At 41.0% G+C, this 25312-nt stretch overlaps 1 protein-coding gene and 1 long non-coding RNA gene across 9 annotated transcripts in view; one reads left to right on the top strand and one right to left on the bottom strand.

Moving 5' to 3' along the window:
- LOC119818840 overlaps nt 1-1630 on the bottom strand; it is a 37884-nt gene extending 36254 nt beyond the window's left edge. For 2 of the 4 annotated variants that reach the window (XR_005286191.1, XR_005286192.1), the window contains exons 1-2: nt 1343-1627; nt 864-968 (exon numbers count right to left, since the gene is read on the bottom strand). This is a non-coding gene — a long non-coding RNA (uncharacterized LOC119818840). Of the gene's footprint in view, nt 1-863; nt 969-1342 lie in introns of all 4 variants that reach the window. The other 2 variants (XR_005286190.1, XR_005286193.1) reach the window with 2 other exon arrangements.
- Nucleotides 1401-25312, top strand: part of Rbms1 (RNA binding motif single stranded interacting protein 1) — a 212816-nt gene continuing 188904 nt past the window's right edge. The window contains exon 1 of one of the 5 annotated variants that reach the window (XM_038336649.1): nt 1401-1865. In XM_038336649.1, coding sequence (XP_038192577.1) covers nt 1791-1865 — 75 coding nt within the window. In that variant the 5' untranslated portion in view covers nt 1401-1790. The remainder of the gene's footprint in view (nt 1866-25312) is intronic. The other 4 variants (XM_038336648.1, XM_038336651.1, XM_038336654.1 and 1 more) reach the window with 4 other exon arrangements.

The raw sequence follows: 25312 nt of genomic DNA on the forward strand, positions 1-25312 counted from the left end.
ATCTATTTTACTTTTGTCAAAACAAAGTATGACCTAGAAACTTTCCTAAATCATACAAAAGATAAGGGCTCCAGCTCGCTGTTTTATCAGTTTCGAAGTCCGTCTTACAAAGTCATCACATAAAGATCCGACTATTGAAGAAAAGCATGCATCTCTGTTCTGCTGGATTTACTTGTGCTGAGAAGTGACTCCAAATACAGAACAAAACAAAGCAACTGAGTTCTGTCCAATAAATGTTTTCCTCTTTGCTTTTTATCAGCTGTGCAAGGGCACCAACTTAGGGACATTCTCCCCCCCCCCCCCATCCTGTTGTACATTTCGTATTGTCTCTCTTTTAGCTAGAATATAAAAGTCTTCTGCAGGCAACTTCAGGGACCAATTAACTCCATTAAATTATATCCAGTTATGTAGTGAAGTGAACCGCTGCTGGTCTGGGGCTGTCTAGAGCTGAGACAATTAGGAGATGGAGAGAAGCAGAAAGAGAGATTGATTTTATGTGTCACCGAAGCACGCTGCAACAATATGCCAGCGTGACTTTCAAAATGGCCTTAAAATATTCCAAACTCAGGGAGTTTCCTTGCTCCTGAGTGGGAGTTGACAGACTGTCTGGCAGCATTAGAAAAGGCAGGGAGAATGTCTATATTGTGTCCTGTAATAACATTCTGTCTCTTTTCGGTATCTTCCCCTTAGGATGACCCGCCGTTTGTTGTGTGGTGTGTGTGTGTGTGTGTGTGTGTGTGTGTGTGTGCGCGCGCGCGCGCGCGTGCGTGTGTGTGTGTGTGTGTGTGTGTGTGTGTGTGTGGTCTTCTCTACGCAAAGGGCATGATTTCACATCTGGGAAAACCAAACTGAAGGACACTAACCTTCCCAAGGTCACTTAGAAAATGAACGCTGTGACCTGGTGTGTGGGTGGAACAGAACCCAGGTGTCCTGGCTCCAGCTTTGTGGTTCGGCATTGAAGCATTTTCCTTTGTGGGGGAAGAAAAATAACCGGTCGGGGGATTTAAGGGAAGTGAGAGATCAATATGATTTCCTCTCCCGGCCACCTTACCTCCCCTCTTCCTTACGAAAATTAAAAACTCGGAAAAGCCAGAGGTGCCTTCTAGGCAGTTCTTAAGCAGGGTCCACCAAACCAACTCCCACCCCCGACACAAAGCGATCGCGGCTCCCAAGGATTCTGGGCGTCTTCTTGTGAGCCTGGGAGGTGAGGAGTGGTGGAAAAGTCAGCCCTCACCTCCAGCGGGTCCCGGGCTCGGCGGCGCCCAAGCCCCGCCCCCGACCGCCCTTCCCCCGCGGCCTCGGCAGCCAGCCCCTCTCCCCTCTCGTTGTCGGGCGCACCCACCCCAGATGCCGCCTGGCACCGAGCGCAGCCGCCGCCGCCGCCGCCGCCGTACTTTCCACTTGTATTGATCACTCCTAGCTCGGCTCAGCCTGCTCCCGGAGCGCAGCGCGGCCAGCGCGCCAGCCCTTGGCAGCTCGGGCACAGTCGGGCTCCCAGAGGAAACTCCTTGGGAGCGCCCTGTCCGGGGTGTCCTCTGCGCTCTGCAGTGTCTTTCTGTCTGCCTGGAAGGAGGAGGAGGAGAAGGAGGAGGAGGAAGATCAGAAGGAGGAGGAGGTGGAGGAGGAGGAGGAGGACGTCGTCTGGTCCCGGTTGGGAGGTGGAGCAGCGGCAGCAGCAGCCGCCGAGGCAGCCGCCGCCGCCGCCTCCGGAAAGGGAGAGGCAGGAGAGATCGGGACTTGGAAACCCCAAAGTGTCGGCGACCCTGCACAGCAGGCTTCCTTCCAGCTTCATGGGCAAAGTGTGGAAACAGCAGATGTACCCTCAGTACGCCACCTACTATTACCCCCAGTATCTGCAAGCCAAGGTAAGAAGGCGCGGGGAAGGGTCGCCAAAGGAGGGGACCGCGGAGGCTCTCGCCGGGCCGGGCTGGGGAGGGGCGCGCGGCGACCCCGCCGCCCCCGGGAGCAATTGCTGGGGTTGCTAACTATAGCGCTGGCCTGGGCAGAGCCGGGCTGCGCGCGGGGCGGCGGCTTCCCGGGGAGCAGATCGCGGCGATCGGGTTACAGAGAGTCGCGGGGCGGGGAGGGGGGGTAGCGACTAGACAGGAAAGGACCGCCGGCCCCTTCCTGGCCGGCGAGGAGGGGAGGGTCTTTCGGCCTCGAGGCTCCCCTGGTCCAGCTAGGGCTAGCGGCTGGCCGACGCTTGGGGGACCGCGGCAGGACCCGCTAATGGCATGGCTTTCCGACCTCTCCAGGGCCTCGCCCTGCGGGCGGTAACTCTGGGGTCCCCGGGAGTGGCGCGCAGCACCCCCCCGCCCCGCCCCGCGGGACTCCCCTCCAGCTCCCGCGCGCTCGACGAATGTGGCCGGAGGGGGCCGGGACCGTCTTCTCTCCGCCTCGGGCCCTGCGCGCCCGCCCCTTGCCTCTGATCTTTGTGCGGTGTGGCACTTCACCTGGTTACTGATTTCCACTTTTACGCTGGTGTTTTGGGTAGAAAAGTGGCCAAAGTTCACTCCGCATTCATTGATGTCCCTTTTAATCTTTTCTGTAGCTTTTATGTAGGGAGGGACAATGGACAGATTTCGATGCGCAGAAAGAAGTGACTTTGTATTTACTTTTCCCCTCTTTTTTTTTTTTTTAAACTATCTTATATGTTTACCACAGAGTGATTTTCAGTTCTGCTCAAAAGTGGCCTCAGCACACTCTTGGGTAAGGACAGCTGATGACATGTAGCCGTACAAATTATGGCCGGCTTTCCAGGGACCCCAGGTACTTTGTTGATGGGCCTATACAATAGTTCGATCCCTCCCAAACTAATTTAAAAAAATTATCTGGGTTCACAAAAAGCGCATTTAACCGCCGTGGAAACAGAAGGTGTCGGTGGGTACACTAGCCTCCTTTAGTAGTTAACACTTAGCATGCCCTTCCAGATCACAAAAGAATCAGGTATGGATGTGGCGTTTGAACTTTTTAGGGGTTTGCTTGCAGGCAGATGGGTATTTCTGCCCTGGTACCAACAATCTGATTCAACCTTGAAAGCTTTCTTCCTTTCGGTGTGTGTGGTCCATGTTATCTTGTACCTACAGCATACCTTAGTGTTTGTCCATGGAAAAAGGACTTGTCAGCAGAGGCCAGACATTTCCCAGCACTCAGACCTCCTTGCGGCTCCCTCACCATTCCCTCTTAGCTTAGATCGCCAGGTCTGGTTAGGCACTAGCAACTGAGAGCACCACTGTTGGACTCCATGACATGTTGTCATATCATTGTTTTAAGAACTTGAGGGAGATGCTCGCTTGGCTTGTGAGTGTGTGTTTGTGTGTGTGCTGCACGCACCCGTGTGCTATGCTGAAGCTGTTCGACGAAATTCTATAACGTAATCAATGTGCTACCTTTTAGATGTGTTATATATTTAATGCGCTTATTTAAATTATGCAGCATTTGGGTGCCTGAAGGACAGCCTATTCAACACTTAACTCCATAAATTATAAATACACACATTTCAGGTGAAGAAGGGAAAAAAAAAGCCATGTTTCTATGCAACGTTTACCTTAGTAATTTTTATGTACCATTAGTAAGTTAGAAACCAAGTACATAGCATTTAATATAGCTAATGCAATGCCATTTGGCTTTTTTTTTTTTTTTTGCCCTGTAAATAATTGAGGAGAGAGACAAACGTCAAGAGCCTGCTGGAGTAATTAGGGCTGGATCCCAGGAAGCTCTCGGGCCCATTTTCTGAAAGTGTGCTTCCTGCATAAAGCATTTAATATTGATTTGTGTTACAGTAAATGACAGTCTCAAAACAGATTTTGCCGTTTCTCCTATGAAATCTGAAATCCTATTACCCTGCTCCCTTTGTTTCGGGAGGAAGGTGCGTGCGTCCTCAGTTGACCTATATAATGCGGTGTTTTAAAAGTTTGGTAATTAAATCTAAACTCCCTATTGTAAAGGTGTCATAATTAGTTCAGAAAGGAGCATCTCCAAAAATACAAAGGCACCAAATGCAGGTTTTAGATGGCAGAGTCAGAGGCGGGGACGTACACCTCCCTTCCTCCTCTCTGCAGCCGTTGGTAAGATGGTGATGGTGAAAGTAATTAAGAAAAATGGAGACTTTATTTGGTTTCTAGTTTAATAACAAGCATAATCCACCTGAAAAGTTAATAAACTCTGTGTGACTCTGTTGTCTACAACAGGGCTGGTGCTTGCCTGTGTGCGTTCTGACCTTCCTGAGAGAGACTACGTCACTCTCTGTAAAGTACACTGATGTGTTTGGCTAGTCCCAGTTGTTGCGAACTTGTTCGGAAGCTGGATCAAACACTAAGGAGTGGTTTGGTCGTTGAAAAAGGAATTTTAACCTGTGAATGTGAAGTCAATGTGGTTTCGTTGGGTCAGGAAGGAACAGATGAAGCTGATGTATTTCATCAGAGGAATAGGTGATTTTAAAAACTACTTTAAAATGAGTTTTCACAAGTTGCAGGTGACGAATGCTTCTTGTGTTAATCTAAGCACAGACTGTTTGGGCAAATTTGTTTTTGGAAGATGCTTCCATGAAACTCATCAATTGTGTATTTTGCAATCAAGAAAATAGCACTTTTTTCTCTCTCTCTCACTGAAAATGTACACTGCCAAAGAATCAGAGGTCTATCCAGGGCAGTGACGCACAAGGATGTGCTCCTCCTCCCCCAGACATCTTCCCCCATCCTCTTCTAGTGTCTTAAGGTTTCATTCTCAACAGAGAGAGGTAATATGTGTCTCTATATATTTTACATTCTGCAAAACTTTAAAGATACCTGAAATCATTGAAACACATATATGAAACACATATAATCATTGTTCATAGACCTTTGGTATATAGTTCTCTAAAATATAGAAGCTTCCATTTTGTGCATATAGCTGTCTTCTGCACTAAAGAAATATTCTATACTAAAGAAATGTTTGTTTATGAAGGAACACATAACTTTGTTTTAAGATGATTTTTGTATAAATGGATACCAAAGCCAACAACTGCATTGGTGGGCATCATGCTTTGACAGAGAGAAAATGTGACCTCATCTCCAGGGAGCATCAGGTACCTGTGAGGCCGCTGAGAAGAGCAGGCCACGGGTGGACGAGCTCTAGTTTCTAGTGTGCCTTAGCCTACAGTCATGTGGAGCTCAGGTACCAAGAGTTTACCCCATGGAGGGTGGTTTTGTTTGTTCTGTCGGTTTATTTCTCTGTCAGTACTGCCTTATTCTAGAAGGTCGCTTTATCGCCTGGCACATTCATCCTGAAATAGCCGTTCATGGAGTTTTGTAAACACAAACACACACTGTTCTAAAGACCATTCCAGATGGTAAATGACTTAGGTGATACTTCGAAAAGTTAAATACGTGCTTCAGTTTTCAGCTGTTCAGAAAAAAGAAAAATTGATTAACATTTTAATTCAAAGATTTGTATGTACAAGTTGTCAGCCAGCAGCGGCAATAGGAATTTCACTTCTGTACAGGCTGCTGTACTTGAGAGACACTGTAGCATATACATCAGTGCTGGTGTGAGTGTTTGAATGTTACTGGGGATACAATATGTAATCTTTCCTTTTGAAGAAGAAATACAGGTTTTTTTAATATTGTTTTCTGGATATTTTTTACCAGTTGAAGGCAACATGACACATATAATCATTGTTCATAGACCTTTGGTATATAGTTCTCTAAAATATAGAAGCTTCCATTTTGTGCATATAGCTGTCTTCTGTACTAAAGAAATATTCTATACTAAAGAAATGTTTGTTTATGAAGGAACACATAACTTTGTTTTAAGATGATTTTTCTATAAATGGATACCAAAGAATATATCTGAACTCAGCATCAAACTCTGAAAGATAATGAAGTAATTTAGAATTCCACTAATAAAAGCTATAGGTACAAAACAGTTCTGAACTCACCCCCTTTGACACACAACCATTTCACTGGATCTTCAAACAGATATTTATCTGTAATCAACAAATATTGTGCCAAACAATCTGAGTCTTCCAGAAATTAAGGTCATGATTCTACATGCATAAGTAGCAACTATAACAAAGAATGAAGCCATGGGTACTTTGCATCTTAAGATATACATACCTATGTTAGCTGGCTGTGGTGGCGTATGCCTTTGATCCCAGCACTCAGGAAGCAGAGGCAGGCAGATCTCTGTAAGTTCAAGGCCAACCTGATCTACAAAGAGAGTTTCAGGACAGCTAGAACTGTTACAGAGAAACCCTGTCTCAAAAATAAAGTAAAGTAAAATAAAATAAAATAAAAATAAAAAGATGCACTTACCATTACCAGGTGAGTAAAAGTTGCTTAAATGTATCAGTTTAATAATGCAACATTAATTTCCTTAGTAGGGTATTTTGAGTGTCTGGACATGGCAGAAAGACTCAAGGTTATGTGACTGTTCAAGGTGAAGTTACACATTGTAGCGCCCTTTCTTTCAGGTATCTTTAAAGTTTTGCAGAATGTAAAATATATAGAGACACATATTACCTCTCTCTGTTGAGAATGAAACCTTAAGACACTAGAAGAGGATGGGGGAAGATGTCTGGGGGAGGAGGAGCACATCCTTGTGCATCACTGCCCTGGATAGACCTCTGATTCTTTGGCAGTGTACATTTTCAGTGAGAGAGAGAAAAAAGCTTTTTCCTAATATGTTTCTGTGTCTGTGTTTTGCCTAATGATCTTTTTGAAACTCTATAGTTATTCCAGCCAACTTGATGGGTAATAGAATTTAAAGTTTCAGACCTTTTAGGTAAGTGGAAGATATCTCTTTTTTTCCCTTTCTTTTTATGTAAGAAAGACTGTCTGGGGAAGCAAATCATACATTTTCTTCTGCATCACGTTATCCAATAAAGACACAGGAGAAAGACCTATCTAGAATGTAGACATTAGTGTTCTATAAAAATGACATGACCAGCTAAGAACTCGTACATTCTTGTAAAGAAGAGGGCTTTCTTGTCTAGTTTGTTTTCTGCTGGGCATTCATGGTTTGACTGGTTTGTTTTCTCCAAGTATAGTGCCACACCTCCTCTAGAAGCCTGTCCCCAAATTCACCAGTGCTTGCTAGCAGACTAGTGTTATCTTTGGGGGAAGGGAGAGGAAAAATGCAAAGTTATTTAAGGACAGAGAAATTTTGTAGACACAAATCTACAAATATACCAGTTCAGCCTAATTTTCTAATCAAATCAGAGTAGAGTGTTCTTTGTTATTTCCTCTACTTTGTTTCTGCAGTAAAGTGATTTGTGAATTAGTAAGAACCCTAAAAAGAATTATATATTGAGAGGTTAGTAATTTATGCAATCAAAAGTTCCTCTCCTTCCTCACTCTTTCTCTCTCTTTCTGGGTGTGCGCATGAGCGATGATAATAAAGAGTATTGATGATAATAAAGATAATAAAGAGCCACCATGGGCCATTATGGAGCTCTCGCACAGTGAATTGGCAATCTAGCCTACCTGGGCCCCTGTCATCAGCCCACTCTTTTTTATCAACCCTGCTTGAATGTTTTTTGTTTACTCTTCCAGAAAATTCCTTTTTGGAGTATACTTCAGCCTTGGCAAAAGTATTTACCCATCTAGTAATAACAACCAACACACACACTAAGACTGAAATGCAGAGGTGAAAATGTTTCTCACTGTGTGACCCTGAACTTCCCATTTGTCTGTCTAGCTCTTACATCCAGGGAATGTAGTTTTTATTTCATTCATCGTGAGTGTCTATCTAGCTCTTACATTCGGAGAATATAGTTTTTATCTTATTGTGGCGGTTGAATAAAAATAACCAGAGAATAAATCAAGTTGTCTTCAAGTGCGAGAGCGTCATTCAATGAAATATAACTAATTTAAACACAAGCATAGAATGATGTCTGTTTTTTTAAATGCAGCACCATAATATTTGGTGTAACATCAAGGTAAATATTCAAAAGTTGAGCATTGGGCTTAGGGATGCTGTGCAGGGTGGATTGAAGTACTCTTGTTTCTTTGCTCTTTCATTTAAAGTGGAAGGTGTAGAGCGGGCCTTCATGAAAACATTCTTTAGATGATACAACTGGGAGCTTCACCATGCCAGTGGAAAGGGGAATATGGTAGCCATGCCAACAAACAAATGAATATACCCCAAAATCTAACTGCCATGCGGACAAACAAACATAACCCCAAATCTAATTCCTTACATTTGCTTAATTCAGCTAGTCTCCTTCCCATAATTATATGAATATTTTAATATTTTGACCAATTGCAGGGCGGTAAGTATGTTGAAATGATGAGAGAGAAACATAAAGGGGTTAAAAGGAGAATCTGGTGTTTTGACCACTTGGCTTAGCAAATCTAGACTCCTGAGCATTGTTGTTTCCCCTGTTATCGTCCAGCAAATTCTTAAATGGATGTATCTGTCATTTTAGAAGATGATGAGGAAGGAGAGTCTTTTGGATAATGACTAAAAATATGGGTTCTCAAGGAGAGACTGTATGCTAATACACAGCTAACTGGCACTATAAGCATGCAGAAATCATCGTCTGGTACATGATGTCCTACAGTGGCCATAATATATGCATGCTGAAATTAGGTTAAGTTTTCAGCTGGTTGCCTGTTGATAAATTGTGAGGCTCACAAAAGAGTAAAACACTTGACCCATCTATTGTGTTCCCGAGCGAACCCAGTATTCATCCTTTGCACTTGACATTAGGATGCTCTGGGGAGTGGGATATCTGCTCCCTGATTCTAGCACACTACAAAACACTAGGGCAGACAGAATGGACACAGTATAAGAAATAAGGAAAGGATAACTGTAAAACAGCGTCCTTGGACTACAGCATTCCAGCCAGTAGTCTGGGTGACAGAGAAAGAACTCAACTATACACGGGATTAGAAATTTACATGTGTTTTTGTGAGCTAAAGTAGAGTTCCAAAAGAAGCTACAACTAATCTGAGAATTTTAGAAGAAATTGGGCTTTAAATAAATGAATGGAAATTTCTTGAATTAATAATCAGCTTTATTTTATTTTGTTCATTTGCTTTATAATTCTCTTGAGGGTATTTTGAATTTTAAAAGAATTACGTTTTGTTCTACTTTATGTTAACCCTCCCCTTAAAATCTCATACTCAATGACTCTATTTTACATTATTTCCAGTTTTATGCTTACAAATGTGCTGTTAAGCCAACCTATTAGTGCAGTGGCAGGCTGGTAATGTAATCTCTAAACGATGACATAATGGGCATACAGAAATGTTATTTGTATTGTTATATTTTATTTAAAGTAATGTTTATTTCTCCTAACCCATTAGCCATACTTATGGAAACAGCAAGAAAACAAATTTAAGGTTTAGATGTTTCTAACTAGATCTTTGCCTACATTGTAGGCACCGATGATGTCTAGTGTGAGCTGGCCTTGCTGAAAGATTTTTCAAAATTATTCCTGATCTTTTGTGAACATCCATTTATGGGGTCATTATCTAACTTTATTTAAAATGAGCTGCTAACCTCTGCAAATAGAACCAAATGCTGTAGGAATTATATGGTCTTCTGCGTGCCTCTGTATGGGATCCAGAAACCATCCTTCCCCCAGCTTCTCCTGGGACATGTGTTACCCAGTTGGGGCTCCTGGGTCCCAGACAAAGGGATTTCAGGGAGATGTTTTTATGTAACCAAATGAGACCATTCCATCGATGGTCCTGAAGGACAACTTTCCCAGCTCTGTAAGAGTGGGCTCATTAAGCCGGGCGGCGGTGGCGCACGCCTTTAATCCCAGCACTCGGGAGGCAGAGGCAGGCGGATCTCTGAGTTTGAGGCCAGCCTGGTCTACAAGAGCTAGTTCCAGGACAGGCTCTAGAAACTACAGGGAAACCCTGTCTCGAAAAACCAAAAAAAAAAAAAAAAAAAAAAAGAGTGGGCTCATTTTACAAAATACCAGTTTTCTTTCCTATTAGTTGAGTTGAATATTCAGAATGGCGGAATTGGGTAGATGCCTTTGCTGAATACTGAGATTCCCGAGGGGAAGATAAAAGTTCCCCAAAATAAATTTCATGTCATACACTTACATCTATATTAGCCTCAAGTAACAATACCCCTTGTCCCCTGCTGGATGTCTTCCCCCCCAACAATTGTAATGATTTTGAGTTGACAGTAAAAGTAAATTTGCACAGGAGTTCCTCTGGTAAGCAAGTGTTTGCTTACCCATAGAATCGCAAGAGATATAAACTATCAAGTTTATGTTATAGGGTGTCAGGTAAAGTGTTTGGTTATACAGAAAAATAAATTTTAAATTATAATGCCACCCGGGTTATTCTTCTCAACAGTGTTTCAGATTTGTCATCAAACCAAAGTGAAGACTATTATGAAAATAAAATTGTTCAAGAAAAAATTACTTTCCAGTTGTTAACCATAGTACTCTCAAAAGCCTCTTGGCCTCCTACATGGCACAGCTCTGATTAATTCCCATGTTTTAAACATACAAGTCATAAAAAAATACTTGTCCAAGTGATCATGTGCATACTTCTAGTTTAACAAAAATAGAAAGAATTAGCTCCTAGACAGTTAATAGATTTTGTCCTCATTCTCTATGCGATTTGTTTGGTGATTAGATACACTTTAATTTAAAAGTGAGTTGGATTTCTTGTGTGTGTGGATGGTGTCCAGGTGCACACCAAAGTCAGAAGCTGACGGCAGATATTGTTCCTCCACGGGTTGAATCCACTTTAGTGTCTTGAAACCGGGTCTGTCATTGGCTTGGGCTTGCTTATTAGGGTTAACGGGCTAACCAGAAAGCCCTAGGGGATCCACCTGTATCTTTCTCCCCAGCCCTGTGATTACAAGCTCACAGGACCGTGCCCAGCTTGTTATTTGTGTTCTGCAGATATAACTTGGGTCCTTGTGTTTGTCTATCCAGTGCTTTACTAACTGAGCTATTTCTCCAGCTATTCAATGAGTTTTATCCACAGTTCACTTGTCAATCGGTGACTCCTAACTAGAAACTCACTTCCTGTGCAAATTGTCATACGTAAAGGTAGAGTTCCCACCCCACCCACGTGAACCTGTAGAAGTATTCTGTGTTATAAGTCATTAACAGGTCTATACCAATTCTGTCATAGAATCCACTCACCCTCCAGAGGATGCTTCTTGGAGAACAGGATGAATGCTGAGAGTTGGAATTTCTGGAGCTCATCTTTGCCCTCTTCGGGAGTGGGGGAGCTTGGAATAGAGTTCTGAAATAAGGCCTTGAGGTTTCAGGACTGGGTAATGGACTTCTAGAAGATGAGAGATGGGGGCTCATGATATCAGATAAGTAAGACATTTGCAGCTGTTGATGCTGGAGCCTCCAGCTGTGGTCAAGACCTGAGGGCCCTACTCACAGGTTCTCCACTCTCCACTTTTCCTGTTCTAGACTAAGAGATAATCTCTGGCTTGCTAACCTCTTCTTCCCAATTAAAAAATAGCAGCCCTAAGAGGCAGTACTAATGGTGCTTTTCAGCCCCAGCTCGTACTGATTCATAATTAAAACCTTTCGTGCGTCCTTTAGTTTCCTTCAACCCTGAGCCAAGCAAATCTGGCATGGCAAGGAAACAAACATACCAAGTCCCACACTGTCTAGTTCCGTCTCCTTTTTGCTTCCCTCCTAGTCCTTGGAGGGCTCAGAACTCCCTGGGACCCCTGGGTCTTCTTGAGACAGTATGCATTTCTATTTGAGTTTTTACCTAGAATTTCCCTTTGGAGCACAGATCAAGGATCAGAATGGAACAGCCCTTGCTTAAGAAGACCCCTTGACATTTTGTCTGTGGACTGTGGCTCTACCAGCTTGCAGTGTGAAGAGCGGGACAAACAGTGTTCACCAGTCTTGGGGTGTTTCCTACCCGCCTGTCCCCCAAGCCCTGCCCTCAGCTTTTCTTCCTACACGAAGAGTTGGGCCACCGTGGGCTGACTCCTGAGCACTGACAGAGCCGTGCTCTGGGTAGACCCCACAGTGATGTCACAGGGAAGCTACCATCTCTTGATATGCCCAGGTCTGGGACCAAGTGTGGCCCACTTATTTTGACTAAAAAAGTCTTTATTACCTTTTAATGCTATAGCTTATGATTAAGAATTTGCTAACTAGTTACCCTTTTGAATTGGTATTTTCTTCTGATTTCTTATCCAATTTTATATGGAAATTTAAAATACAATTTTACTTGGTAATGCATAAGCATTACAGAAGCTTTGATGTGAGGTCATACTTTGAAAAGATATAGAATTAGCATACTATAAACTATTTTTATGACAAATGTGTATTCTTAATGAGATTATAATTTAAATATTCATAATTAAATGGAAGGTTTACAGTTTTTTCTTAATCCACAGTAAAATTTGAAGTCACATGAAAGCAGTTTTCTATTTTTTAAGTATTTCAGTATTTTTTCAGCAAATAATTGCAAAAGAATTCTGCCTATCTTAATTTTGAAGACTTAAAACATGTATCTTACTTGTTAGCAGTTTCCCAGATTTAAATTTTAATAGCAGAAATCTTAAACTTCAATTTTGATTTTTGTTTGCTTGCTTGTTTTGTCCTCTTCTTTGAGACAAGGTTTCTCTGCGTAGTCCTGGAACTCGGGCTGTGGGCCAGGCTGGCCTCTAACTCACAGAAATCCACCTGCCTCTGCTTCCAGAGTCCTAGGATTAAAGGCGTGCACCACCACCACCTGGCTGATTGTGATTTTTAAGAAGGAGATTTTTTCTTAAGAGACAAAAAATAAAAAAGGGTTCGAGATGATGTTAGGTAACAGTCACTTAGTCCTCATCTGTGTCTATCCCAGAATTCAGAGGCCTGTCTCAGCTGCACTGGAGGCTCCAAGGAGCATCCTTTAAGGCTGCAGAATTAGATTTGACTGGGACTGAGGGTCGAATGTGAGCTAAGTGCGCTGTGATAGTATCTGTGTCTCGGCCCCGATGGACATCAGCTTTCTAGGGCTGCCAACAGCACCTTACTTTGTTTCCTGTTTCTTTGCCTCTTAGATACAAATCTTGTCAAACCCAGCAAATGGTCTCGTTTTTGTTTGTTTTTCAATATGCAGATACTCCTGTCTCCCTTTATGGGGGAAATAAACCCAGAAATTTAAATATAGATATTGGATAGACAGGGCCTACAACTCTTCTCGACAATTCAAGCACATTATACAAAAATCATCTAGTTGAGATCATATACATAGAACTACCTGGTCAATTTAATTAAACTGGACAAATACCTATGGAACAGGCATTGTATTATAACTTGAAAAGTATGAATATGTAATGAAGACATGATTTGTATCACTATACAACACAGTGGGGTAACATATTTAATTAGTCAAAGATTTTCATTGAGATAGAATATACTGTATGGTAAAATTATATATGTGTATAATCTGTATACATGTTATATGGATTCTAAACAAATAGGTTTATATAGTCACATGACAGAGCCCTAGGTGAGAAAATAACATTTCCAGCTTCCCTGAACATCCTCATTTGTGCCAGTCACCCCTAGCCAGTCATCCAGCCTCTGTCTTTGAAAATTGTTTACCTGTTCTTATACTTCCTAAAAGTGAAATTCAGCCATCTGTCTCCTCTTGAGTTTGTCGTCTCTAGTTCATTGTTTTGGTTTAACTCATTGGTGTTATTATACGTGAAGTGTTTTTAAAATGCCATGTAGTAGTCTATCACAGATAGACCTTATTGTATTTATCCATTCTATTATTCATGGGTGTGTGGATTATTTCAATTTGAAGCTATTTTGCATAAAATTGCTATAATTATTGTTGTTCATATCATGCCTTCAATGCATTACTCCTAATAGTGGAATTACAGGTTGTGGGGAATGTGTATGTTCAGTTTTAGTAGATGTTAACAGCTTCGACTTCTGCCAGCACAGCACAAGAAAGCCAGCCGCTCTGCACCCTCAGTAAAGCTTGGTATTGTCAGTCTTTTATTCTGCCCGGTGGCTAGTAGTTGTGCTTCTTCCCTCCTCCCCTCTTTGCCTTTCTTTCCCTTCCTCCTCTTCCCCCCTTTCCCCTCCTGTCCTCGTCCCTCATCTTCTGTTTTGTCTTATGTTCTTCTCCCCCGCCCCCATTTTTTTGGATGTTTCAAACCCCTGGGTTCAAGGACCTTGCCTAACTTTTCATAAAACTTACTGGTCAGTTAGCGTCGTCTTATAAAGTCTGTTTCAAGCTTTCCGTTCCCTTTTTTAAAATAACAGTTTTCTTGGGCTGTGATCCAGGTAGCAAAGAGCCACTTTTTACTTCCTTTCTTACTGGGTTGCCCTTTTTTTTATTGCTTTGTAGGCTTTTTAAAATAAATTCTGGAAGCTATCTTTCATCTCTTTCATCAGACATATATGAGGGTATCTCCTAATTTTCAATTTTCTTATTCTGTCTGTCTGACATCTTTTAATAAATGGAAGTTCCTCATTTTAATGATGGACCATTTGTCAATCTTTTATGATCATTGCCTTTGGTGTCTCAAGGCAGTCAGTCTCTCTGCTGCTTTGAGGTCATGTGGGTGGTTCCCTCCTTCCTACTAGAAACAGTACTTTGTTCCCCAAATTCAGGTCTGCAATCCATTTCTAATTAGTCTCTGTGTATCATATGTATAAGCTCAAGATTTTTCCCAGCTGGGTGCATAATGACTCGGCACCCTTTGTTGGAAAGACATTTTCCTTTTGTGAATGTCAGTGCCGCTTGTTAAATCAAGTCACTGCATTTGTGTGGGGTTTGTCTGAATTCTTGTTTGGTTCCACATTTAGCCTTGTGCCCAGACTTCGTTGTCTCAATTACTGTGGCAAACAGAACATGTCTCCTTTGTGATGTTGAATCAGACCAGGCCATTTACCTTGCTTTACAAATTTCAGTATTGGTTTTCCAGTTTCTCTTCAAAAAAAAGAAGTGTGCTAGAATTTAAAAAATTAAAATGATATGAAATCCATTAAAAGGGGAAGTATCAATCAACACTGCTAAGTCTTTGCAAGGAGAGCACAGGAGTGATGGCTTTCCTCTTGAAGAGAGCTGTCCTTAACTGTTTATGTTTGCTAAACGGATCCACTGATTTCTTTAAAATGTATAGTATGATAGTTGGCAACAGTTGTGACAAAAATAATTTTTTGAAGAGAGTGTGAATAATATTTATTGTCAAGAATCGGGATTAAATTCAAAGGCAGCTGGCCACAGACACTGACCCTTGAAGAACAAATGGCATCCTCTGGATTGTTCATTTATTCTGCTCAAGATACGTTCTCCGTCTGCCCTGCTTTCTCTTGGTCTGGTCCTGATACTCTGCTGCCACATCTTATGCATGTGTGTATGAACACAGCAACACATTTAATTCAATTATTTTTGTTTGGAAAATTTCTGACACCCTTTATGATTTTGTTTTTTAACTAGGCATCTGATAGAAAGAAAGCAAAGTCCTACTTCAGTAGTTAACTTCTGAACAATAGATCATGCTGCCCTCTGGGATTCACCTTCTTCAAAACTTTTCTTAGATGTTCCGAAAACTTTACATATATGTTTTTCTTGCCTTATAAAGTTTTAAGCTTTGATTATTGCCATAGTCAGTCAGCCAAAAACAACCATGTAGAACCTTCAAAGCGTATTAGTTCTGGCTTGGTTGGCCTAGGTCGAGTGGGTGGTTGAATAGATGATTTCTGAAGTTCCTTTCAACTTTGAAATTTATGATTCTGGGAATTTATAACATCCAAGAACCACAGAATGCTAGAATTGGAAGGAACTTGAGGACCATCTGGTCCAAGGCTTCCTTCCTTCTGCAGATGAGGATGGTTATACAAAGTGGAGAGACTACAGGGGCACGGGTAAGGGTGGTAGGTAAGCCAGAGTTCAGGGCTGGGTCTGATCTCATGTAGTCACATGAGATGGCAGGGCACATCAGTGCCCTGGCCAGGAAGGAAGAAGGAGACCTCATGTGAGCTTCAGGACTCACTCCAGGAAACCGGTCGCAAGGCTGGATGGGTCAAGTGTCAGGAGCTGGTGTCAATAGGAATCAGTAGTTGTTGATCTCTGAGGTCATCCTGCAGGGCAGGCTGGCTGGATTGCCTCACTTCCTTCTACCAGCATGGCCACTTCTACTTTGCCAGAGCCAGACTCTGGGCCAGCTCTGATTGTCTCAAGGGTTTCTGTCCTGCTACAGAGTAGTTGAGCGGCTCACGGTGGGGCCTGCTCATCTTCTCTATAGGTCTTGGACTATCTGTGTCCCTTTTCTGTTTCTGGCTTCTTCGTTTATCATGTTCCTAAGGAGCTTTCTTTTCACGATTGCAAGGCAGATCCCAAACTGGTTCATTCTGTGTCTCTCTCCTGCCATCAGTGACTTACTGAAACCCACTTGGTCCACAACAACCACAACCCCAGTGGCACTTAATGAAGCACATCCTCTATTTCTTAAATTTTCTTGCTCATCCTCTTTATGGAAAGCATGTTCTTAAGTCAACCACTACACGGTCGTCTCTAGTTTTCTCTCAAGATACAAAGTTTGGTTGGTAGGAAAATGACCCGAGACGCTCCATCTTTTTTTTTCTCATTTTTTTTTTATTAAAGATTTCCATCTCCTCCCCTCCTCCTCCCTCTTCCCTCCCCTCCCTTCCACCCATACCCCCACTCCCTCCCTCTCCAGGCCAAAGAGCCATCAGGGTTCCCTTCACTATGTTAAGTCCGAGGTCCTCCCAACTCCCCCTAAGTCCAGGAAGGTGGACGCTCCATCTTTTGATCATACTTCGGGATCTGTTTTCGCTAGCTTTATGAATAACCTTGGAAAGACAAAGGCACAGCATGTAGCATCCACAGGAACCAGTACCAGCGGCACAGCTTCTCTCTTGTGCTCTTTGTATATAAGTCCTCCATCTGCAAAACAGACCGTGTGCTGTGCACTAGGGGAAACAAATACAGAAGCTGGAATATTTTAAGGAGAGAGGAGATAAAGCTGTTTCCACAATGATCAGAAGATCCACTGAGGCCTCTTGGTTCATATCCATGCGTCAAAGATCCTTACAGGCCACTGACTCTTTGGCAAATGTATAATTTAAAGTTGGACCACCAGAAGGCATGATTAGCAAAGGCTAATTAGAGATTAATAAAAATGGGAAATTATTTGGAAACAGTTGAAATCTACTGGAAAAGATGAGCCTGTTATATTTGACTGACACACAACTTTGTAGGATGACGGGAGTGAGTCAGCTGCAGCTGTTTTGACAACTTGTGCTTGCTTCTTTCTTGCTGTTTTGAGCATCTTCTGCCTCAACCCTTCCCGTCATCCTCGAAGGGTGTGCAACAATAACTGGCAAACTCTAGAAGCTCCAGGAACTGTCAGAGAGGACTGTTGGGCAATTTCAAATCCTGTTATCTGTATTAGAACCAAGCTGTGTGGACCACTGTTATTTGACACATATCATGGGCAGGGAGACTGCGGCGTTTAAAGGATGTGGAGAAGCACACCCGTGTAGGCAGTTGATAGAACCTTTTATTATGTAGTCACTGGCAGCTTGGGCTGAAGATTTTCTTAGTGAAAATGGAGGAAATTATTGTTAACACATTGAATCAAAAGATTTTGCTGTTAATTGTATCCATATATAAATATTTTTTTCTGAATCTTTCCCAAACACAGCAGTAGCCTTGTATTTTTATTTCCTTATTTAATCTTTTTTTGTGAAAGATAGCCAGGCTTGCCACCTTATAAGTTGAGTACGTTGTTCGTCTGAATTTGAAATGCACATAATCAAAGAGAGAATTACAGTCTAAAAAACAAATGGAAGTTCGGAGCAATGGATGGGGCATTCCTTTGTATCGAAGTTCTGATAAGACTTTATTTTTATTTTATGTATGTGAGTTTTTGCCTGTATGTTTTTTTTATGTACACCGAGTGCATGCAGCACCCACACAGGCCATAAGAGAGTGGAAGAGTCATCTGGAACAAGTTATAAATGATATTCAGCCACCATGTGGATGCTGGGAATCAAACCCAGGTCCTTTGTAAGAGCAACCGGTGCTCTTAACTGCCCATCCATCTCTCTAGCTCCTCCCTTGGATTAGAAGACACTTTTTTTTTTTCTCAGCCAAGCTGGCTCCTGAACTTCCAAGTTTCAGTACTTTCTCCCACTTTCTCAATGCATTATGAAGCAAAGTTTACTCACTTTTCAAGAATACACAGGCATACAGCCTAAACAGTCCAGCAGAATGAAACCTCATTCTTATCAAATGTGAAAACGTGTGGGACATAGAGTTTATTAATTGATTTTTTTTATTTTTTTCTCATTTTTTTATTAAAAATTTCCATCTCCTCCCTTCCTCCCCCTTCCCTCCTTTCCCCTCCACCCATACCCCCCTCCCTTCCTCTCCAGGCCAAAGAGCCATCAGGGTTCCCTATGCTATGTTAAGTCTAAGGTCCTCCCAACTCCCCCCAGGTCCAGGAAGGTGAGCAACCAAGCTGACAAGGCTCACACAGAGCCCGTCCATGCCGTAGAAGCAAAGCCTATCACCATTGTCCTTGGCTTCTCAGTCAGCCTCCACCGTCAGCCACGTTCAGAGAGTCCGGGTTGATCGCATCTTTATTTTTACTTTCACATTGAGTGGTATTTTATTTAGATCACATGTATAATAAATTAATTTACATTGGATATTGGATAAAGACCTAGAAAAAAAACATTATGAAGTTTTATATATATATATATATATATATATATATATATATATATATATATATATATTTGGTAGGTTTAATATAGCATTTTTATACATTTAACTTTTTGTATTGTTTTGTTTTTGCTGTTTTGGGGGGGTTTTTTGTGTAACAGGACGGTCTTGTTAAGCAGCTGATGTTAATCTTGACCTGTTGATCCTCCTGAGTGCTAAGTACTAGGGTTATAGATATAACCTCAATGCCCAGCAAGAATGTAAGGTTCTTTTTTTTAACAAAAATTTTATTCATCTTTTAATTGTTTTTATTGAGCTGTACATTTTTTCCACTCCCCTCCTTTCTTTCCCTATTACTTTCTATTCTTCCAGATGGTCCCCAAGCTCCCAATTTACTCAAGAGATCTTGTCTTTTTCTACTTCCGTGTACTTAGATCCATGCATGTCTCTCTTAGAGTCTCTTTGTTGGCTAGGTTCTCTGGGATAGTTAATTGTAGTCTGTTTTTTCTTTACTTTATGCCTAAAAGTCACTTATGAGTGAGTACATATGCTATTTGTCTTTCTGGGTTTGGGTTACCACACTAGATATGATGTTTTCTAGATCCATCCATTTGCCTGTAAATTTCAAGATGTCATTTTTTCCACTGTGTAGTACTCCATGTGTAAACCTGCCACGTCGTCTTTACCTATTCTTTGGTACAGGTTCTGACTATGACAAATAATGCTGCTATTAACATAGTCATCTTTGTGGTATGATTGAGCATTCTTGTGGTATATACTCAAAAGTAGTATAGCTGGATCTTGAGGTCAGTTGTTTCCTAATTTTCTGAGAAACCACCATACTGATGACCAAAGCAGCTGTACCAGTTTACATTCTCACCAGCAGTGCAGGGGTATTCCCTTTACCCCACATCCTCTCCAGTATAAGCTGTCATCAGTGATTTTGATCTTAGTCATTCTGACAGGTGTAAGATGGAATCTCAGAGTTGTTTTAATTTACATTTCTCTGATGGCTAAGGATCTTGAACATTTCCTTAAGTATCTTTCAGCCCTTTTAGATTCATCTGTTCAGAGTTTTCTGTTTAGATCTAGACCCCATTTTTATTGGATTATTTGTTCTTTTGATGACCAATTTCTTGAGTTCTTTGTATATTTTGGAGATCAGCCCTCTGTCCGATGTGGTGTTGGTGCAGATCTTTTTCCATTCTGTAGACTGCCATTTTGTCTTGTTGACTGTGTCCTTTGCTTTACAGAAGCTTTTCAGTTTCAGGAGGTCCCATTTATTAATTGTTTCTCTCAGTATCTGTGCTACTGGGGTTATATTTAAGAAGTTATCTCCTGTGCTAATGTGCTCAAGTGTACTTCCCACTTTCTCTTCTATGAGGTCCAGTGTGTTTGGTTTTATGTTGAGGTTGAGGAAGACACCAAAAATGGAAATGCTCTTGAGTAGGTAGAATTAATGTAGTAAAAATAGCAATCTTATCAAAAACAATCTACAGATTTACTGCAATGCCCATCAAAATCCCAGCAAAATTCTTCACAAACCTTGAAAGAACAATAGTCAACTTCATTTGGAAAAGCAAAGAACCCAGGATCAACAAAACAATCCTGTACAATAAAGAAACTTCTGAAGGCATCACCATCCCTGACTTCAAACTCTACTATGGAGCTACAGTACTGAAAACAGCCTGGTATTGGCATAAAAACAGACAGGAGGACCAATGGAACTGAATCAAAGACCCAGATATAAATCCACACACCTATGAACACCTGATTTTTGACAAAGAAGCAAAAAATACAAAATGGAAAAAAAGAAAACATATTCAACAAATGGTGCTGGCATAACTGGATATCAACACTTAGAAGAATGAAAATAGACCCATATCTCTCGCCATGCACAAAACTCAAGTCCAGATGGATCAAGGAATGTAAGATTCTTAAAGATAAGAAATACTGTTTTTGCCCTTATTATAATACTTTGGTTCTTAACAACCATTTTTGGATTGACTTCTTATCATACTTAAGAGAAATGATTGGCACCCACAGATTTTTGTGGGGATGGCATGCATCCACTTCAAATGCACACATGATTAGATTAAGCATGAGCTCCTAAGCTAAATTAGCTAAGCGGTGTAACCAGCCCAGGATGTTTCTGTTAGGTCTAGTCCTTGTGTCCTCACAAAGAACATTGCTGTTAAACGCCTTTCTTTTTGTCACTTAGGTACTTTAGAAAGCACAAGAACAAGATGGTCGATGACTAGTTTAGAGTAAATACGGTTGGTCCATCAGGGTATGGTAGTGTGCATCTGTATCCCAACTTCTCGGGAGACCCAGGAAGGAGACTCAGTTAAGTTCAGGGATCTAAGACCCTGGTAGACAGCATTGCAGGAATGCCTCTCAAGCAACAGCAAAACCAAACCAAGTACAGCTGTCTTTGGGTTTCCACAGGGAATGGAACCTCTCCCCAACAAATACCCAAATCTGTGTCTGCTTGGACTGCTTGTGTGGAATACAGTGTATCTGTGTATGGCCTACACAGTTCTTCCTCTAGTGTGTAAGTTATCTCTGATTACTAATAATACTCCAAATGAGAGGAATAATGGATAAGTCGTTGTTATTCAATAAGATACTGTTTTTCATTTGTAATTTTTTAGTATGTTGTTATGCTATTTTTCTCTCTAAATATTTTTAGTTATGATTGATTGAGTCTGATGATGTGGAACCCTCAAGTACAGATAGCCAACTGTGTAGCTTTTGCATATAGAGATAGTTTTGTAGAATTTTCAAGCAACATAGATGAGGCATTATTATTTAAAATTTTAAACAATTATTTTAAAAGTCAAAAAAGAATAAAGGACTACATTTCTATAGTTTGTTTCTTAGGATCATCTGTAGGTTGTTAAGCTAGATCCTTGCAGGACAAGGTTAAGTGAAGCTGTGAGTTAAGTTTTCATAGGAAGCATGGCCGTACTCACACTTGGTGTTGAAGGCATGGCCACTGAAGACTATCTACAAAGCATGCTGGCAAAACTTAGGCAATCCGAAACAAGTAATGGCATACTCTGTAAAGACTAAAGAATATGCAAAGCAAATTAAATTTATTTACTGCTACTTTTCTTGATATATAGCTTTTCTTTCCTTAACAGTGATATTTATTACCTTCTTAAAAATCAGTTATTACTCAAGGATTATAAAGATATGCTTAGTGGATATCTACTATGCACATAACATCAAGAAAGGATAACTTTTTTGTAAAAACAATTAGCTGTGGGTGAAGCTGAGTCTTGCTTCCCACGTTCAAACCACCAAACAAGTGTTTGCATTGTATTTTGAGGTGACATTGTAAAGTGGCATCGGGGAACTTCTTATATAATTAGTCATAGAGTTAGTGCAGCTCTCTCTAGCAGAGCTTCAGAGTGATAAGAACATTCTTTGTCTATCTCTAACCTCTGGAGATTGTTAAGCATTTGGAGTTGAACTGGTGTGACCCAAGGATGAGAGCTTTTTTGTTTTAGCCACACTTGGTTCTTGCATGGCACATACGTGACTAGAGGAAACTCACGTAGACCAGGACTCCCTGGTTTCATTTTTGCAAATTGGTTTTGAAATCAGGAGGTGGATCTTGCAATTTCAGGTATTTAAATCATTAAGAGTCCTAAACATCCTGGTTTGCAAAGGGACCAACTTGCAAAGGGGAAAGGAAGCAAAACTAATGAAGAATGATCCTAAACCATTGGCTACTCAAGGCTTAGGCCAAAAGTATGAGAACCCTTTCATGTATGTAGTACATACTTAATAAAGGTAGGTATATTTATTTATGATGAACTATAATTAGACCAACTGCATCCAAATTTCTATTCATTTGGAAGACTACTTTAATTTAAAAAAAACATATAGGTTGTTAATATACATTTCTGTAATGTAGTTTTTCTGGACATTTGATCCTTCCCATGATAGTTGTTCTTGAGTGTAGGCAGCTGTTACAAAGAGTGAAGATAAGAAATTTACAACATACACAAATAGAAGAAAACATGACAGATATGCTATAAATATGACATAAAATATTAAAGTTGTATTCACCTTTTCTTCAAGATTTTGACATTTATTAATTTTAGTTCTCAGCTGTTTGTTCATTTTCTTTGGCTTAATGATATGTTATGCAGATCAACTTTAAGATGGTGTCTTTGAATCTTTTCTGAATGTTTTACTTGTCCTGTTAAGAATATTTTATCTTCTCTTTTAAAGTCTTCAGAAATCTGAAGGAAAAAAAAAAAGGAATGAAATGAACCTCATGGCTAATCTGTAAAGAAACTTGTTATATAGTAAATATGAAATAATTTCTGTATTGCAAATGAAAACTATTTTGTACATATATAATCCATGGGTATTTCCTGATCACTTCTGTTCTATTTGGGCCTACCTCTTGCCTAACTCTTCAAACTATGATTTAGTGGGCCTGTCCTTTAGATGTAAAGATTATGTCTGAGATTTCTGCCTTTTAAAAGGATCATGTTCCAGGCTGGAGAGGTGGCTCAGAGGGCGTAGGTGCTCATGTCACCTAAGTTGGGTCCCTAGGACCTTGATGGAAGAAGAGAACCAACTCTTGCAAGTTGTGCTTTGCTCTGACTCATGCCCAAACACATGACAGGTATATTTCACACACACACACACACACACACACCACATGCACACACACATGCATGCATACACACATTCTGAGTAAAATGGATCAAGTTCTAATTATTATCTTGACACATTATTAAAATATCTCTTGCTGTACAGACTGAAAAATCTTTTGTTGTTTTTTTATTGTGTGAAGCTGACAAAAAAATTACTACTTAAGCCACTTTTGTGTATATGTTTAAGTGGCACCCAATATTGTCTAGGCTGTGTAATTATCGTGGTTTTTGAATGCTTTTTCATCCTTAATTGTGTATGGTGATATTTTTGGTTTCATAGGATTTCCAAAAAAGCATCAGTGAAATTTCCCAAGTCCCCATTCATCTCAGTGTGGAGACACTGTTAAAATTCTATCAAGTGACATTTGCAGCAATGTTAAGCACACAAAAAGGTCTCCCTGAAAAAGATATCTAATATCAGATGTTACTTTATGTAAGACAATGCTGCTACTTTTCTCCTTTCCATTAGTCCTTTGAAGGGATTGCATCAGAAACCTGGTTACCCCTGTAGTCCAGTGATGGTCTGTGCAGGAGGGCGCCCGGCTTCTAATGCATGGGCTATGCCTCACTCTGTGACTCACGTTCCTTTACTGTGACTTTTAAGTGTGTATGGTGATCTTCGTTGTTTATTTAATTGAGTTCTTGAAATGATAACACAACATATTTTAATGTAATTTTACATGTGATAAAACATACAATTAACTTACAGCATTTTATGAGAATATAAGGGATAAGGCCACCTTCTATAACATGGGTGCAGCTTACCTGTTGCTATGGTAACTGGGTAAACACTAATACAGCTAGATGATACTACATAACATGTGTTGAAAATTCTTCATAGGACCCTCTAAAATAGGTATCTGAGTAAAGTTCAGACCAGAAGGTACTATACAAACTTCCAAAGGAGGGAAGCAAATTATGTTACCCAGCTATGAAGACTGTGCACAAGAATACTAACACGCACGGCATGATAGCACTAAACATCTCATAGTGGTACACATACCTCGGTGGTCACCAGTACCTGGGGCTAGTGAAGACCTGGCTCTTGGAGGAGAACCTACAACTACTTTTTTTTTTTTTTTTTTTAGCAAACCAGCATAACCCCCAATTACATTCTAAATATTTATCTTCTACCCACAGATAAGTGTAATGCTCATCCCTCTCAAAGAAATGTCTCCATTCAACAGAGACCATAGCAGAAAAGCACAGTGGATCAAACACCCAGAAAAAGGGATCGTGTGGTCCCAGTCCCAAAGGAAACATCTACAGTAAAACTCCTTCACCTAAGGCTCAGGGTTCGGTGCAGGAGAGGGGGTGGGATGATTTTAAGAGTCAGAGGAAGAGGAAGTTTGCTTTGAGATTGTACCTCCTGGAAATGTCAAAAAGGTGGTACCCATGAAGTCTCATCAGCATGGTTGCCTAAACAAGACCTAACCAATGATGATAACACAGTGGGCTTGCTAACACGGAAGGGGGAAACCTCAGGAGACCTCAACCCTGAACAACCAGGTAACCAGGGAATTGTGAGAGTGGGGGAAAGGATCTTCCTCAGGAAAGAACCTCCCATCGGTTATCCAATACCAAGTGCTCAGCTCCCACATCATATGCTTACGGGTAACATTGTACATACCGAGAAAGTTCTATTTATGTGTTTAGGAGTGTACATATGTATATATGTAACAACAGTTAAGAAAGAGAGGCCATGGAGAGAGAGCAAAAGGGGTGCATGGGGAGGGGTTTGGAGGGAGAAAAAAGAAAGGGAATGGTGGATGTAACTATATTCTAATTTTAAAAGAATTAAAAAGTCATTATGTAAAAGAAAGAAAGGAGAGACACAGGCTCCAGAAGAGAAGTAGTCAAACTGTTTGAATATTGGAAGAGAGCTGAGGGGGTGTAATTCTATGTCGCTGAGAAAGGGTTTTCTGCGCAGGCTGTTCGGGTATTTTATACCAATTATGTGCAGCTATTGCTTTGAATAATTTTGCTGCCCTG

The sequence above is a fragment of the Arvicola amphibius genome, chromosome 7 (genome assembly GCF_903992535.2).
Source record: "Arvicola amphibius chromosome 7, mArvAmp1.2, whole genome shotgun sequence".
NCBI lineage: Eukaryota > Metazoa > Chordata > Mammalia > Rodentia > Cricetidae > Arvicola > Arvicola amphibius.